This window comes from Oncorhynchus masou, chromosome 12 (assembly GCF_036934945.1).
Source record: "Oncorhynchus masou masou isolate Uvic2021 chromosome 12, UVic_Omas_1.1, whole genome shotgun sequence".
Classification (NCBI taxonomy): domain Eukaryota; kingdom Metazoa; phylum Chordata; class Actinopteri; order Salmoniformes; family Salmonidae; genus Oncorhynchus; species Oncorhynchus masou.
Genome location: NC_088223.1, coordinates 28,175,940 through 28,194,503, shown reverse-complemented (window position 1 = coordinate 28,194,503; position 18,564 = coordinate 28,175,940). Strand labels below are relative to the sequence as shown.

General features: G+C 44.8%; 1 protein-coding gene across 3 annotated transcripts; it reads right to left on the bottom strand.

The window, feature by feature from the left end:
* Window positions 1-30: 30 nt before the first annotated feature.
* Window positions 31-16,144, bottom strand: LOC135549803 (CTP synthase 1). Of its 3 annotated transcripts, XM_064980110.1 has the most exons (17): window positions 15,949-16,144; window positions 13,420-13,608; window positions 9,495-9,665; window positions 8,896-8,996; window positions 8,527-8,727; window positions 8,307-8,387; window positions 7,902-8,053; window positions 5,453-5,585; window positions 4,930-5,018; window positions 4,544-4,638; window positions 2,478-2,584; window positions 2,293-2,389; window positions 1,941-1,996; window positions 1,743-1,839; window positions 1,456-1,600; window positions 1,099-1,194; window positions 31-874 (listed from the first exon to the last, which is right to left on the bottom strand). In XM_064980110.1, the coding sequence occupies exons 2-16, from the start codon at window positions 13,583-13,585 to the stop codon at window positions 1,119-1,121; spliced, it is 1,767 nt and encodes a 588-aa protein (XP_064836182.1). In that variant the 5' UTR covers window positions 13,586-13,608; window positions 15,949-16,144; the 3' UTR covers window positions 31-874; window positions 1,099-1,118. The 3 variants fall into 3 exon arrangements, with proteins under 3 accessions (XP_064836182.1, XP_064836183.1, XP_064836184.1); XM_064980111.1 differs by lacking the exons at window positions 9,495-9,665; window positions 13,420-13,608; window positions 15,949-16,144 and adding an exon at window positions 9,355-9,414; XM_064980112.1 differs by lacking the exons at window positions 9,495-9,665; window positions 13,420-13,608; window positions 15,949-16,144 and adding an exon at window positions 9,220-9,226.
* Window positions 16,145-18,564: the final 2,420 nt, after the last annotated feature.

Below are 18,564 nucleotides of genomic sequence, written 5' to 3'. Positions count from 1 at the left end.
AACAATTAACTTAGTGACTACCTGCTATAGTTGACTAGTGCCAGTCCACAAACCTGAGGACACCACTGCTGAGTTTAATTAAGTACCCAATTCACCTGGAAAAGTCATTCATGAATTCAACCCAATTTATACAAAATCTTGATCAAATGCCTAATGAGCAAAGCATGTAAAGGAGGATCGTCCTGCTCTTCATTTCGGTACAGTAATCATAGAGATCTATAAACCTGTCTGGATTGAGTTGAGGCAACATCACATGTAATCTTCACTGACAAAAGGGTTCTACATCCATTGTACTACCAGTAATATTAATTGTACATTAATATCATTTCACAAAGCAAATTCAGTGGCTGAGTAACACTATCACATCAATATAAACAGGTTGTACGTTCTTAACTCAATGAAACCAAAAGACCCAGTCCCCCAGAATATTACACAAGTATGCATAATACATGTCCAGAGATTGGACAAATTCTGACCAATCCATTGGGTTGGTCATCTTTCTTACAGTCCAGTATGCTTGTCACAAATGCATACAATTCTACCTTGAAGCTATCAAGGGATTTTATTCTGGATAAATAAAGGTCGAAGAAACAGCAGTCACCTTCTCAGACAAAGATAATTATACATATTCAAGACTGCATATAAATGAAAGTCACAAAATAACCATGTATTATACATCTACGTACTCAATGTACTATGATTGTCAAACAGTACAAAGAGTTCAATTTCATGATCGTTGTCACGAGCATATAGAAAAATACTAAACAATCCCTTTCAGTTCATCAGCTCGGGAAGGTCAGGAAAAATGTCTTAAAAAAAAAAAGCCATTCCATCCCTTGACTTGTGACAATCCTCTTCATTGTTTCTTTCCCCCCTGCAAGAAAGGAAATGTTTGTGTGGGCAGATAAATGGTTCCAACAAATATGGTAGGAACTAGCTGCATGGTTACAGCCAAATATAGCCTTGATTAGGTTAAGTGGCCTGGAAACCGTACTGATTTCACAATCAGTTTGGATTCCAGGCTAGAAAAAAAATATGTTAAAGAATAAAATGGTGCCTGATGAGTGATTGCAGGGTGTTTGTAGTGCTGTGGCCTACCTTGTGTTCCGCAGTCACATTCATTCCTGTGAGATGGAGCACTCAGCTATTTCGGAGTCTGGGGTGCTGCTACCGCTCCGATCACTGTACGTGTCCCTACGGAAATGGGATTCATATACTTACACCAACCTCTTCAACACAATATTTTGTATTAGAACGGCATACTGTTGCTATAAAATGTTTAAGTTCCACGGAACAATATTAAATTGAGGCAGTTCTTATAGCTATGGCTGTCCATTCATTGCCAGCATGGCTGCAGTCTTTCTACAGCCCCTACTGCTACATTTAACACAGGCTTACGACTCATTGATACTTGTATGGAATCATACTGATTCTAAGGGAATGTTCGGTGCTTACCGTGGAGACAGACGGCAGCCCTTGTGCAGGTAGCTTTGTAGTTTCCCGGCTGATGCCAGCAGGAGGCCAAAGTAGGGAGGCGATGGTTTGATGGGGCGAGAGGTGAACTCAGGATGATACTGCACCCCTACGAAATAGGGATGATCTGGAAATCCAGCAGAAAAGGAGATGGTGCTGTAGTTCATGTTAGGTCTGGGTGAAAAGGCACGAGCAAACCTGACCAACAACCACGTAGAGCTAATCTTTTGTCAACCCATATACACATGATCCCTGACTCTCTCTCTTACCGTCTAGCTCGATGACTTCCATTCGCTCTCCTTCTATGTCTTGACCCACAAAGTGAAAGCCTTTCCCCTCAAAGTGCTCCTTCAACTCTGGGTTCACCTGAGACAGGAATAGGAAACAAGTTAAGCACACTGAACCACACCCACTATTGACATGTAGAGAGGGGATATACAGAGAGAGAGAGTGAACCTCCGACAAACCTCAAAGCGATGTCTGTGTCTCTCATCCACATACTCAACATCTCCATAAAGTCGTCCTGCAATGAAACAACTATAAGCACAGAGCAAGTATATGGTGTGATTATGACAGTAAGCAGAGCAGGTATATGGTGTGATTATGACGGTAAGCACAGAGCAGGTATATGGTGTGATTATGACGGTAAGCACAGAGCAGGTATATGGTGTGATTATGACAGTAAGCAGAGCAGGTATATGGTGTGATTATGACGGTAAGCACAGAGCAGGTATATGGTGTGATTATGACGGTAAGCACAGAGCAGGTATATGGTGTGATTATGACGGGGACTTTACTCTTCAAAGTTCGGTCTCTTACTTAGAATACTGTTGGTGGTCTTGAAAATGGTCCGTCTCTTTCCCAGCCTCATGGTCCCGCCCATTTGCCCAGGATTGTGTTCTGGCATGTCAATCACCTAGAGCAAAGCAATAAAGGAATATATTTGTTTGTTGGCCTTTACAACCAGTAAAGGGGAAGAGAGATCTTATGAATGTGGAACCTACCACAGGATGCTTTGATTCGGGATCAAACTCTGTTGAGTTGGCATCTTCCCATCCTAGCATGTTCCTGGCAAACTCACACACAGCCAGTTGCATCCCTAGACACACACCTGCAAACACATACCAGTCAGGTTAACATGGCACATACACTAAAGTATGTAGTCACTCATTCAAATTTGTGGATTTGTCTATTTCAGCCACACCTGTTGCTGACAGGTGTATAGAATTGAGCACACAGCCATGCAATCTCCATAGGAACACATTGGCAGTAGAATGGCCTTACTGAAGAGCTCAGTGACTTTCAACGTGAAACCGTCATAGGAGGCCACCTTTTCAGTCAGTTCGGCTGACTGTACTCAGCCTTGTCTCAGGATGGTAAGTTGGTGGTTGAAGATATCCCTCTAGTGGTGTGGCGGCTGTGCTTTGGCAAAGTGGATGGGGTTATATCCTTCCTGTTTGGCCCTGTCCGGGGGTGTCCTCGGATGGGGCCACAGTATCTCCTGACCCCTCCTGTCTCAGCCTCTAGTATTTATGCTGCAGTAGTTTATGTGTCGGAGGGCTAGGGTCAGTTTGTTATATCTGGAGTACTTCTCCTGTCCGATTCGGTGTCCTGTGTGAATCGGAGGACCTGAGCCCTCGGACCATGCCTCAGGACTACCTGACATGATGACTCCTTGCTGTCCCCAGTCCACCTGGCCGTGCTGCTGCTCCAGTTTCAACTGTTCTGCCTTATTACTATTGGACTATGCTGGTCATTTATGAACATTTGAACATCTTGGCCATGTTCTGTTATAATCTCCACCCGGCACAGCCAGAAGAGGACTGGCCACCCCACATAGCCTGGTTCCTCTCTAGGTTTCTTCCTAGGTTTTGGCCTTTCTAGGGAGTTTTTCCTAGCCACCGTGCTTCTACACCTGCATTGCTTGCTGTTTGGGGTTTTAGGCTGGGTTTCTCTACAGCACTTTGAGATATCAGCTGATGTACGAAGGGCTATATAAATACATTTGATTTGGCAAATTTCGGCCCTGCTCGAGCTCTCCCGATCAACTGTATGTGCTGTTATTGTGTGTCCTATCACTTTTCTCAACCACGAAGTGGTAGGACACACAAGCTCACAGAACGGGACAGCCGAGTGCTGAAGCTCGAAAAATTGTCTGTCCTAGGTTGCAACACTCAGTACCGAGGTCCAAACTGCATCTGGAAGCAACGTCAGCACAATATCTGTTCGTTGGGAGCGTCATGAAATGGGTTTCCATGGCTGAGCAGCCGCCTAAGATCACCATGCGCAATGCCAAGTGTCGGCTGAAGTGGTGTAAAGCTCGCCGACGTCGGACTCTGGAGCAGTGGAAATGCGTTCTCTGGGGTGATGAATAACGCTTCACCATCTGGCAGTCCGACGGACAAATCCAGTTTGGCGGATGCCAGGAGAACACCATCTGCCCCAATGCATAGTGCCAAATGTAAAGTTTGGTGGAGGAAGAATAATGGTCTGGGGCTGTTTTTCATGGTTCGGGCTAGGCCTCTTAGTTCCAGTGAAGGGAAATCTTAACCCTACATCCTACAATGACATTCTAGACGATTATGTGCTTCCAACTTTGTGGCAACAGTTTGGGGAAGGTCCTTTCCTGTTTCAGCATGACAATGGTCCATACAGAAATGGTTTGGAATAACTTGACTGGCCTGTACAGTGCCCTGACCTCAACCCCAACGAACACCTTTGGGATGAATTGGAACGCCAACTTCGCGCCAGACCTAATCACCCAACATCAGTGTCAGAACTCACTAATGCTCTTGTGGCTGAATGGAAGAAAGTCTCCGCAGCAATGTTACAACATCTAGTGGAAAGCCTTCCCAGAATAGTGGAGGCTGTTATAGCAGCAAAGGGGGGACCAACTCCATAATAATGCCCATGATTTTGAAATGAGATGTTTGACGAGCTCGTTTCCACATACTTCTGGCCATGTAGTGTACATGAAGGATTATAGGAATAGAAAGCTTTAATGTTTTCCTTGCTGTAAAGATTATTGCACCATCATGACTGCCTGCCACTGATACAGCCCATTTGGTACCTAGGAAGGGTTTCTTCTGTTTGCGTGCCCAGTTGATAGCCTGAATCTTCCCTTCTGTCCCTCTGACTCCAAACCCCCCAGGTACCAGGATGCCACTGTGGAGAGAAACACCATAATGAACCATAATGAACATATAGACTCACTATACTGACCCCCTTCGCTACCAGTACAACAGAGTCCAACTGATCCCCCTAACTCAAGTGTTTTAACAAAACTCTTCTTGTACCCAGCCACTTCTACTTACTTGAAGTATTTAAATTCAACTGGATAAATCAGGTGTGCTGGTACTGAACTACCGTAGGTAAAATAAGTTGAACTAGCTGGGGGTACAAGAAGCGGATTGGAAAACAATGCCATAGCAGGTGCCTGGACTCTACCATACTCACTCAGCACTGCAGAGTTTTTGCCACGCCTCGTGGTACTTCACGGGCTCCTCCGTCAGTGTGTTTGGCTCCAGGTCTGCTGAGTCAATATACTGAGAAAGAGAGAGAGAAATGTGGGGAGAAGCGACAAGCGGTTGCTATTTTAGGCGTCTCAGGACACATGATAGGACATATCTTATCCTAGTTATGACATGACTGCACAAACAAATAGACTTCAACATGCATTCACCCTGTATAGCAGCAACCTTCTATCTAAAAAAATAAAAACCTGTTCCTGAGGTCATCAAAGCCAGAGTAAAAGTATAATTTAGCCTTGCTGTATAAGAAACAAAATAGAAAACCTATGCACGGCAGTGCATCTTCAAGGTGCTTGTGGTTCTACGGCTTGTTTCTCCAGACAAAGATTATTTTCTACATTGAAGATGTTTCTTAGTCCAGGACTAGTCTTATTATATGTCCAGGAAACTGGCATGTAGTGCCTCCTAAGTGTGTAGTTTGTACAAGTGTGTAGTTTGTGCGTGTTTACCTTGATCTCCAGTTTGTGGTTGATGGCTAGGGCCGAGTGTTCCAGAGCTTTGATGACTGACGCGTAGGAGTCTGTGAACTTGGTGTATTTCCCCACCAGGGCTATAGAACACTGCTCTAGGAGCCTGTCTGACCTGTGATTCAAACACACACCACAGGCAAGGTTATATGCCGCGTTCAAAACAACTGGGAACTCAGAAATCTCCGACTTCAGTGCACTCAAGACAACAGGGAACTGTTGAAACTAGCTCCGGCTGAGGAAAATGGTTTTGAACGGTCATCCAACTCATCCAACAAGTCGGATACTCTGACATCTTTCTAGAGCTCCGACCTGAAGATCACTGATGTCATGATTTGACCTTGTTTCTTTCTTCGAGTTCCCAGTTGTCTTGAAAGCACCAACAATCTGAATGCAGGTCACTCCATGGTGCTGCAAAAGAGCAGGTGAATAGGCATACAGTAGCTCTATTTCTCACCCAGGCATGTTCTTTATCAAGGGTTCAAATCAAATTTTATTGGACACATACACATGGTTAGCAGATGTTAATGGGAGTGTAGCGAAACGCTTGTGCTTCTAGTTCTGACAGTACAGTAATATCTAACAAGTAATCTAACAATTTTCCAACAACTACCTAATGCACAAATCTAAAAAGGGGTGAATGAGAATATGTACATAAAAATATATGGATGAGCGATGGCCTTAGTGACATAGGCAAGGTGCAACAGATGTTATAAAATACAGTATATACATATGAGTAATATAAGATATGTAAACATTATTTAAAAAGTGGCATTGTTTAAAGTGACTAGTGATCCATTTATTAAAAGTGGCCAGTGATTGGGTCTCAATGTTAGCAGCAGCCTCTGAGTTAGTGATTTCTGTTTAGCAGTCTGATGGCCTTAAGATATAAGCTGTTTTTCAGGCTTGGGCCCAGCTTGATGCACCTGTACTGACCTCGCCTTCTGGATGGTAGCAGTGTGAACCGGCAGTGGCTCGGTGGGTTGTTGTCCTTGATGATCTTTTTGGCCTTCCTGTGACATCAGGTGCTGTAGGTGTCCTTGAGGGCAGGTAGTTTACCCCTGATGATGCGTTGTGCAGACTGCATCACCCTTTGGAGAGCCTTGTGGATGAGGGTGCAGTTGAAGGCGGTGCAGTTGCCATATCAGGCTGTGATACAGCCCGACAGGATGCTCTCGATTGTGCATCTGTAAAAGTTTGTCAGGGTTTTAGGTGACAAGCCAAATTTCTTCACCTCCTAAGGTTGAAGGGTCGCTGTTGCGCCTTCACCACAGTCTGTGTGGATGGACCATCTCAGTGGTAGGTAGCCTTGTTCTCAAATTTGCTTTGTTAAAATCCACAGCTACAATAAATGCAGCTTCAGGATATATGGTTTCCAATTTATAAAGAGTCCAGCAAAGTTCCTTTAGGGCTGTCTTGGTGTCTGCTTGAGGGGGAATGTACACAGCTGTGGCAATAACTGATGAGAATTCTCTTGGAAGATAATATGGCCGGCATTTGATTGTAAGGAATTCTAGGTTGGGTGAGCAGAAGGACTTGAGTTGCTTTATGTTGTTATGATTACACCATGAGTCGTTAATAATCAAGTATACACCCCTGCCCTTCCTCTTCCCAGCGAGGAGTTTCTCTCTTTGTTGGCGCGATGCATGGAGAAGCCCGGTGGCTGAACCAATTCCGCCAACATATCCTGAGAAAGCCATGTTTCCGTGAAACTGAGAATGTTACAATCTCTGATGTCTCTCTGGAAGGCAACCGTTGTTCAAATTTTATCTACCTTGTTGAGAGACTGGACATTAGCGAGTAGTATACTTGAGTGGGCGATGTGCACATCTACGGAGCCTGACCAGGAGGCCGACCCGTCTGCGGCACTGTTGTTTTGGGTTGGCTTCTGGGATTAGGTCCATTGACCTGGGTGGTGGTCCAAACAGAGGATCACCTTCGGGAAAGTCTTATTTCTGGTCGTAATGTTGGTAAGTTGAAATCGCTCTTATATCCAATAGTTCTTCCTGGCTGTATGTAATAATACTTATGATTTCCTGGGGTAACAATTTAAGAAATAATACATAAAAAAAAAAAAATACTGCATAGTTTCCTAAGGACTCGAAGCGAGGTGACCATCTCTGTCGGCACCATCTGGTTCAAACTCAAATGTGGTGGGTCTAAATCAGGGCTGTTCAATTCCGATCCTGGAGGGTCGAAACATCTGTTTGTTGTTTCTACCTGGTAGTTAATTGTCCTCACCTGGTGTCCCAGCTCTGAATTAGTCCCTTATTCGAAGGACCGACATTGGACAGCCCTGGGCCCGGTTTCCCAAAAGCATCTTAAGGCCAAGTTCATCATTAGAACCATTGAGCTCAATGGGTCTAAATAATTGAGTGCTACCTGTCCCAGAGATTGCCTGCCCGCACACCTAGCAGACACACCAACCCACCTGTCAGACATCTCCTTCCACTTGGTAAGCATCTTCCTGGGGCGTGTCTCTATAGGAAGGTCTAGTCTCTGACAGAAGTAGCCTACCACCCCCTGGTCCTCCAGTAGCAAAGGCACTCTGTAGATGGACGACACGTCTGCCACGCAGATCACCTGGGGGAGGAAAGGAGAAAAGAACATACACTCAGGCACAACTAGATGTTTCACTGGATCTTCCTTCATTCATCTCTCCTCGCATCCTTCTCAAAAACACAGATGGAAAAGTCAATGGGGAGGAACCTTGGATATTTCCCCCCAATACGGTTGGGAAGGAGGCGAGGAGATGGGATGTGAGGAATCGCTGGGAAGACTTATTGTGCCCGTGTCGCGCTTCATCCTAGTGTGTGGCTGTAGGATCAGGTCTTACCTGTTCAGGTTCTACATGACAGAACATGGAGATCTTCTCTTTGACAGAGTTCTCCAGGGGAGTGGAGCAGCGACACATGATCTGGAGGGAATTGAGAACACAATTAGCTAACAATCAATCCTTAAACACTAAATCTATAAAATGGACAGAAAAGTGGTTATGACTGTCATACCTTGCCACACTTAAGAGATGGTAGAAACTTGGTCAAATTTAAACTCACCAGATCAGGAGACAGGCCCAGTCCCCTGAGCTCTCTGACACTGTTCTGAGTGGGCTTGGTCTTCTGCTCTCCTGTGGCACTGGGCTGTGGTACCAGGCTGACGTGGATGTTACAAAAGTTCTCCCTCTTCACCTTAAACTGGAACTGCCTGAAGGCTTCGATGAAAGGCATGCTCTCGATGTCTCCCACGGTGCCTCCTAGCTGCACACATACACAGACATACCGGGAAACACAATTACACAGGAATACAACTAGTAACAACCCAGCCTGAAATGACTCCTCAAGTACATATGTCACACTAATATCAAACCAAGAAAGGGTATCAGGAAGTCATTGATCTACCCTTTTATCATAATCATAATATTTTACCTCGATGACACAGATCTGAGGCTCCACACCGTCATCGTCAACAGGTACTCTAGCCTGACGCATCACCCACTCCTGGATGGCATCAGTGATGTGGGGCACCACTGCAAAGGACACACCAAACAGGGACAGTTAGTCTGGAGATGCATAGAAAATTTCACAAGAGAACTTGATATATCATATCCTTCCTCTTTGGTTCTTTGTAGGATATGGGACAGAGGTCAGAACTGCCATGCCAAAAAATCTAAATCAAATTCACCTCAACTATTCAACCAAGATCTGAACTCCCATATGCCCAGTCTCTCTCCCACCATGACTTGGTTTTACCCTGTACTGTCTTTCCCAGGTAATCCCTTCTCCTCGTTATTGACAGACTGGTAGATCTTCCTGTAACCCCTGGTTATACTGGTTGTCCCCCAGTCATCCCAGGCTTATTCCACACCGTCTTATAGGTAGTCTTACCCTGTACTGTCTTCCCCAGGTAGTCTCCTCTCCTCTCCTTGTTATTGACAGACTGGTAGATCTTCCTGTAACCCCTGGTTATACTGGTTGTCCCCCAGTCATCCCAGGCTTATTCCACACCATCTTATAGGTAGTCTTACCCTGTACTGTCTTCCCCAGGTAGTCTCCTCTCCTCTCCTTGTTGATGACAGACTGGTAGATCTTGCCAGTGGTCAGGTTGTTGTCTTTGGTCAGTCTGATGTCCAGGAACCTCTCGTAGTTCCCCAGGTCCAGATCCACCTCACCCCCATCATCCAGCACAAAAACCTCACCTGTACAGAGACCAGAGGAATGGGGTTTAAAACCCCTCACCTGGAGAGAGACTAGAGGAACAGGGTTTAAAACCCCTCACCTGGAGAGAGACTAGAGGAACAGGGTTTAAAACCCCTCACCTGTAGAGAGACTAGAGGAACAGGGTTAAAACCCCTCACCTGTAGAGAGACTAGAGGAACAGGGTTAAAACCCCTCACCTGGAGAGAGACTAGAGGAACAGGGTTAAAACCCCTCACCTGGAGAGAGACTAGAGGAACGGGGTTAAAACCCCTCACCTGGAGAGAGACTAGAGGAACGGGGTTAAAACCCCTCACCTGGAGAGAGACTAGAGGAACGGGGTTAAAACCCCTCACCTGGAGAGAGACTAGAGGAACGGGGTTAAAACCCCTCACCTGGAGAGAGACTAGAGGAACGGGGTTAAAACCCCTCACCTGGAGAGAGACTAGAGGAACGGGGTTAAAACCCCTCACCTGGAGAGAGACTAGAGGAACAGGGTTATACCCCTCACCTGGAGAGAGACTAGAGGAACAGGGTTAAACCCCTCACCTGGAGAGAGACTAGAGGAACAGGGGTTAAAACCCCTTACCTGTAGAGAGACTAGAGGAACGGGGTTAAAACCCCTCACCTGAAAGAAGTAGGGGAGTGACATGGTTAAAACCCCTCACCTGTAGAGAGACTAGAGGAACGGGGTTAAAACCCCTCACCTGAAAGAAGTAGGGGAGTGACATGGTTAAAACCCCTCACCTGTAGAGAGACTAGAGGAACGGGGTTAAAACCCCTCACCTGAAAGACGTAGGGGAGTGGCATGGTTAAAACCCAACACACAAACACCTGATTCTGCTCATTTTATTTGATGTTCATGTCTCCATCTGTATGGATGTTGATCTAAACTCAGCAAAAAAAGAAACGTCCCTTTTACAGTACCCGGTCTTTCAAAGATAATTCGTAGAAATCCAAATAACTTCACAGATCTTCAGTGTAAAGGGTTTAAACACCGTTTAAACAATTAATGAACATGCACCCGAGGAACGGTCATTAACCTGTTGAAACTCTAAGGGCGCAATTTCATTTTTGGATGAAAAACGTTCCCGTTTTAAACAAGATATTTTGTCACAAAAAAGATGCTCGACTATGCATATAATTGGTAGCTTTGGAAAGAAAAAACTCTGACGTTTCCAGAACTGCAAAGATATTTTCTGTGTGTGCCCTAGAACGTGAGCTTCAGGCAAAACCAAGATGAGACGGCATCCAGGAAATGAGCAGGATTTTTGAGGCTCTGTTTTCCATTGTCTCCTTATATGGCTGTGAATGCGAGAGGAGTAAGTCTGCCCTTTCTGTCGTTTCCCCAAGGTGTCTGCAGCATTGTGACGTATTTGTAGGCATATCATTGGAAGATTGACCATAAGAGACCACATTTACCAGGTGTCCGCCCGGTGTCCTGCGCCGAAATTGGTGCGCAAAAGTCAGCTGCAAGTATTTTTCCATGGAATTTAGAGAAGAATGCAGGCTTCCACGAACGATATATCAATGAAGAGATATGTGAAAAAACACCTTGAATTCCAAATAACGTTTGCCATGTTTCGGTCGATATTATGGAGTTAATTCGGAAAAAAGTTTGACGTTGTAGGTGACTGAATTTTCGGTTCGTTTCGGTAGCCAAATGTGATGTACAAAACGGAGCGATTTCTCCTACACACAGACGCTTTCAGGAAAAACTGCGCATTTGGTATGTAACTGAGAGTCTCCTCATTGAAAACATCCGAAGCTCTTCAAAGGTAAATGATTTTATTTATTTGGTTATCTGGTTTTTGTGAAAATGTTGCGTGCTAAATGCTACTCAAAATGCTAAGCTAGCTTAGCATACTCTTACACAAATTAGTCAATTGCTATGGTTCAAAAGCATATTTTGAAAATCTGAGATGACAGTGTTGTTAAGAAAAGGCTAAGCTTGAGAGCAGGCGCATTATTTTCATTTTATTTGCGATTTTCAGAAATCGTTAACGTTGCGTTATGCTAATGAGCCTGAGGCTTTAGTCACGATCCCGGATCCGGGATGGGGAGTTTCAAGAAGTTAAGACACTAACAGCTTACAGACGGTAGGCTTTTAAGGTCACAGTAATGAAAGAGGCCTTTCTACTGACTCTGAAAAACACCAAAAGAAAGATGCCCAGGGTCCCTGCTCATCTGTGTGAACGTGCCTTAGGCATGCTGCAAGGAGGCATGAGGACTGCAGATGTGGCCAGGGCAATAAATTGCAATGTCCGTACTGTGAGACGCCTAAGACAGCGCTACAGGGAGACAGGACGGACAGCTGATCGCCCTCGCAGTGCAGACCATGTGTAACAACACCTGCACAGGATCGGTACATCCGAACATCACACCTGCGGGACAGGTACAGGATGGCAACAACAACTGCCCAAGTTACACCAAGAACACACAATCCCTCCATCAGTGCTCAGACTGTCCGCAATAGGCTGAGAGAGGCTGGACAGAGCTTGTAGGCCTGTTGTAAGGCAGGTCCTCACCAAATATCAACGGCAACAACGTCGCCTATTTGCACAAACCCACCATCGCTGGACCAGACAGGACTGGCAAAAAGTGCTCTTCACTAACGAGTCACAGATGTCTCACCAGGGGTGATGGTCGGAGTCGCACTTATCATCGAAGGAATGAGCATTAACACCGAGGCCTGTACTCTGGAGCGGGATCGATTTGGAGGTGGAGGGTCTGTCATGGTCTGGGGCGGTGTGTCACAGCATCATCGGAGTGAGCTTGTTGTCATTGCAGGCAATCTCAACGCTGTGTGTTACAGGGAAGACATCCTCCTCCCTCATATGGTACCCTTCCTGCAGGCTCATCCTGACATGACCCTCCAGCATGACAATGCCACCAGCCATACTGCTCGTTCTGTGCGTGATTTCCTGAAACACAGGAATGTCAGTCTTCTGCCATGGCCAGCGAAGAGCCCAGATCTCAATCCCATTGAGCACATCTGGGAGCTGTTGGATAGGAGGGTGAGGGCTAGGGCCATTTCCCACAGGAATGTCCGGGAACTTGCAAGTGCCTTGGTGGAAGAGTGTGGTAACATCTCACAGCAAGAACTGGCAAATCTGGTGCAGTCCATGAGGAGGAGATGCACTGCAGTACTTAATGCAGCTGGTGGCTGTTACCTTTGTTCGGGGACACATTATTCCATTTCTGTTAGTCACATGTCTGTGGAACTTGTTCAGTTTATGTCTCAGTTGTTGAATCTTGTTATGTTCATACAAATATTTACACATGTTAAGTTTGCTGAAAATAAACACAGTTGACAGTGAGAGGACGGTTCTTTTTTTGGCAAGTTTAGATTATTGCTGAACACTTCTGCACACACACACACACCAAGATTAATTCCTAGTAACATTTATTGCATGGCAATAACGTTATATGATTCTGACTACTGTGCTTCAGCAGAGTCATTCCATAACAAACTAAGAATAGCACTTGGGAGGCCTCATGGCATATAATACCTTTACAGTGTAGTTTTCTACCTATTTTAGTTAGTTAGCAGTTTCTTATGTTTCATGATTCCGGACTTACTCTTTAGAAGCACTGGTGTAGATCATGCATTAGATAAAACTATTTTGTGAACAGAGTTACACCGCATACACAACACAGATGTCATAAACTGATGGGATACAGAACAATGACATTGTCATAGAATTCATTCTATTTCTCTCTATTTCTATGATACAGAACATTTCCTGGACTCACCGTGCTCGTACGGAGAGAAGGTCCCAGCGTCTATGTTGATGTAGGGGTCGATCTTGATGGCAGTGACACGCAGACCACATGACTTGAGAATGGTTCCCACACTGGAGGCTATGATCCCCTTCCCGATGCCAGAGATGACGCCACCAGTGACCAGGATGTACTTCATTGTGGCACTGGGTAGGAGTAGGGCTGTGGAGGTCATGACATTTTGTCAGCTGGTTACTGTCATGCAAAACACATCCGTTCTCACGGTAACTGATCGTTAATTAACAACATGTTGAGCATCTCCAGGCCTCCATACATACAAGCCACTGATTGTGTGCTTTTAGAACATCTACATTTTAAAAAGTCTAATAAATCAATGTAATATACACCATCACAACATATCCATTATTTATTTTATTCAGGTCTAAAGAAACATTATGATATGAAGAAAATGTATTTCAGAAGAACAGAATATGAGTTGGTCTACTGTATGTTATCTGGCTATGTGCCATAGACTGTAGACTTGTTCAGTTAGCAGACAAAATATGCTTATAAGTCCCGTGGCATTATTTTATATTATATGATTTCATAATAAGAAGAATATTATTGAACTTAGCTGAATAAAATAGAAAGGATATTTATCCCATTCCGGAGCGAGTGTGCATATGAAGTGGCTATGTTGAGTGTAAAAGTGATCATTTGAAACAGGTCGTATATGCTAGATTTAAAGTTATTTGGTAACTTTAGTTGTGAATGATACAAACCTTAGAATGTCTTAGAAATCAAAAGATATACGGATATACGGGCTGCATGAAGCGACTAGAGACCATTAATGACTTGAGAAAGTCGCTAAAAAAGCTTTACGCTCTGTTCATTGCCTCAGGCTGCACACGCTGTTCTCTCTTCAAATGATCATATTTTCACCCATCAGACTATTCTCAATTTAATCGTCTCTACTAATATGTAAAATTAGTTTTGATTTAGAATGGTCTATTATCAGATGTGAAGGAACTGGAGCAGGGGGCGAAAGACATGTCATCCTTATGCATGAATAGTGAACGAGACAGCTTTCCCTCCTGGTTGTTTCTCAATCATGCTGGGTTGGCTACCCGTCATTTCCCTCCACACATCAACCACTGTTTGAGGAGCACGCAGCTATTTCATTAAACTGTTGACACCCCCTCGCTCTGCGCTCCAAAGAAAGGAATGAAGGAGAGAGGGGAGGGGATGGAAACGCATGGTGGTGAGATATTCTGGAGCTAAAGGTAATGTCAGCCTATTAATTATGAAAATATAAAACATGCCCAATTACCAGTCTATTCAAAACCAAATTCACTATAATTGTAGGCCAACTCCACGTTTGATTAATGTAGGTCACCAACTATGTATCAAAGAGATTAAATCAGCTTTTTTTATTGTTATTTTACTTCAGGTTTTCTTTCAGGATTGAGCTCATATATAGGCCTATGCATAAGCTAATATACATGTGTGTTTTGAATTAATCATCACCTGAGAAAGGCTGTCCATTTCACTATGTTAGGCTTTGAAACAACATCCACAAAGACCATGTTTTCCACTCATTTTCAATCTGTTGTTAAACTTCTGTCTTCAAATTGATCAATCACAGTGAGGTGAGTTTTAAAAGTATATACTGTTTTGATAAGTGTGATTTTCGATTCCATTTGCATTGATGTCAGAGTGGTTAGAGGGACTACAGAGCCCTGAGTGGAGTGCCAGGCCATTAGCGAGGGTACTACTAACGTATGTCCAGAGTACATAAAAGGAGATTAACTGGACTCAATGGTCACAATAGCATTTTAGTGCGGTCATGGCTGTGGGTGAGGCGGTAATAAGGTCACCTCAACAGCCCTAGGTAGGAGACAATAATACTCAGTCGATCAACTGTAGTTGATTGATTTATAGTATCTACTTGAGGCGCCAGGTAGCCTAGAGGTTGGAGGTGCGCTATAGCAACTGGAGAATTCCTGATTCCTATCGTTCTGTCCACGTTATCACTGACCATGCGCGCGGAGGTACAGAACATGCAAAGACCACACAGTATGAGAAACTCCGGTACCGGGTAGAGAAGGCGCGCGCATCTGAGGAATCACATTACTTTTTCGCTCACTTAATTTGAACTTTTTAAATCTAGCTACTTTCAGTAAATGCAACAACTTAACGTTATAACTGTTTTGGTCGTTGAAAAACATCACACCAGTTGTAACACGAGTTACCTAGAGGTCTTGCAACATATAAAGTCACGTTAGCTAGTTACTGGGCAGTTAGCTTTAATAGCTAGTTATCTAGCTATCCTATCCCATTAACAATGGCTGTGAGCCACACTAGCTGGCCAGCGATCTCAACTGAATCATAGGCCAGTGCACGAATCGATGTACCACGCGCCCAAACCTACGTCCGATTACAGTGCGAGAAATATCAAATGCTGACTCCAAGGACTGCATCACATGTCAACTGAGCTAGCAAGGTAACAGTAGGCTACATCAGGGCTGCAGTTATGTTCACAAAGCATGTTTTTCAACTCACCAAAAATAAATGGTGCACTGCGGTCAAACGGTAAGTCTTCGAACTTGATTTTGAATTGTCAATGTATAGAACATTGATTTTTTTCCCCTTCAAATCTCTAATTTAAAAAAGTAATTGATTTAGAATGTAGCTAGCTACCATCCATCCACTCCAACACGTGTTGATTGGCCAATCTAATACTACCAGAGCCGTACAGAAAAGACAAATCGGTAGGGGTGGTCGAGGACACCAAGATTGCGTAGGATCTGCGCATGCACCACGCTGGAAACGTAAATATTCTTCTTCTGCACGTGGCAGACTAGACGCTGTGTTGCGTATTGCTGCCTTTCGCAGGTCGGAGTGCGGATTGCCCATTTTGGTCACCCCCCAAAAAAGGGAAAAGAGGAATTGGAACATCTTAAATTCCACCACCATCGAACCCTGTACCTAAGCACTATCCCCCAAACCCACCACCCCTACCCCACTACTTTGGCTCTAACTAATCCTAAACCAAGCTGTCGGCCTGGGAGGAATGGAACCCCTTCTCTCAAAACTTTCTGTAGATCTTCTGCAATAAAATCTCCACAACCAAATATTTCTCTGCTGCTGCAACTACCACATCTATCTAACGTGATTTCCGCTCCATCAATGCAGTGCAGTTGATCACCATGGCTATAAATGGAAGAAATCCAACCTTACTAAAATTCATCCTCTCTGGCTTTCTCTCTTCAGGCCTAGTCAATGGGAGCCTCCCAGTCGACTTACCCTTGGGCTATCCTCTACTCTCTTCACTGCCTCAGCATAGGAAACTGTCCCACACTGGCTCAACCGATCTCTCTCACAGGGCACTTTGGATCTCGAAATGCATGGGCCCCTCACAGTTGGCACACAGTGCTTTCTCTATACCAGCTGTACACTCCCCCTGACTATGCCCTCCTGGACACACTGACATTGTGGGCTCTCCCGTCTCCACACTGCTGTGTCTGAATCCTTGGCACCTAAAACACCGAAATGGGTTTGGAACCTAGACTGTCACAGAATAGTAGCAAATATAACCTAACCTGACCTTATCAGGAAGAAACTCTTGTGTCAAAGATCAACAAGACAGACAGGGTATTCTCAGTCTTGCCATTGCCACCGGTTCTACGTCTCAGCAAACAGCGGGCGTCACAAACACTAGGAATATTCCTTTTCATTTGATACAAGTCTACACTCAATGCTACCCCACTGATCACCCCTTTTACCAGCACCCTGCTCAGGAGAGCAAAGCACACCACAGATTGAGCCACCACAGGGTCCTGTGTGGCTCAGTCGGTAGAGCATGGCGCTTGCAACGCCAAGCGTCGTGGGTTCGCTTCCCACTGGGGCCACCCATATGCAAAAGTAGTGGCCCCAGCCGACTTGTAAGTCGCTTTGGACAAAAGCGTCTGCTAAATGGGATATATATATATATATATTGAGCCCCAAGCCTCGTGACTTGGAGAGCCAGCTTCCTCTGGGAGGCGGAAACACAAAATGTCCTTTACCGAGCCCGACACAAAGTATGGGTAGGCCAAAAATCTGTAATCCGCTATTTCCAAAAAATCTCACTCCCACCGGTCCTAAATCATCTCTGGTAGGATTCTCAGGGCACATGTTGGATGTCTCCACTACACCTGTCACCACAGGTAGGCCCACTTCATCCTGGACTGGCTCAACCTCAGAGCGCTCACCACTGCCGTCTGACTCTATTTCTCAAGAGAGCATGAAGACCTATAAGTCATATTAGTTGGTTTGTAGTCAGGAGATGTAGGTACGTACACCTCGAACAAAGGTGTGTACTCAGGATACAAATCTCTGGTCTTACCACCACCATTCATACGCTTTCGCGTCATCGCACTTCCTCCACCGACACTTCCCTCCACTCCCGTCATCGGTGGACAATGTAAATATTGTATCCATTTGTCTTTTTCAGAGTGAAAGCTCTATCAATATGTCAATTGCTATTGCCGTTTTTTTGTTATGTCTATAATTTCTAAAATAATTGCATGATAGTTAGTGAAATAGACAAATGATTTCCAAGACTAACCAGCGTATGCCGACCAGTCCACATAATGGTTGTCTTCAGCTGATGATGAATGGGGCAACTGGTAGGTGGCAGTATTGCTCCATCTAAAATCCTTGCTAGCTGCTTTGACGGGCTGTACATGTCAGCAAAAGGCAATAAATAAATTAGGAAACAATAAACATTGTATTTAATCCATAAACATATTTGGAAAAGCATATTATATATTTTGCAGTGGAGGGAGTACAATAGCGGTTCAATGCCTCTTCACTTTTCCCCTGGCATCTAGGCCTTTTTCCCTGGCATCTAGGCCTGTTCCCCTGACATCTAGGCCTTTTCCCCTGGCATCTAGGCCTTTTCCCCTGGCATTTAGGCCTTTTCCCCTGGCATCTAGGCCTTTACCCCTGGCATCTAGGCCTTTACCCCTGGCATCTAGACCTTTTCCCCTGGCATCTAGGCCTTTTCCCCTGGCATCTAGACCTTTACACCTGGCATCTAGGCCTTTTCCCCTGGCATCTAGACCTTTACCCCTGGCATCTAGGCCTTTTCCCCTGGCATCTAGACCTTTTCCCCTGGCATCTAGACCTTTACCC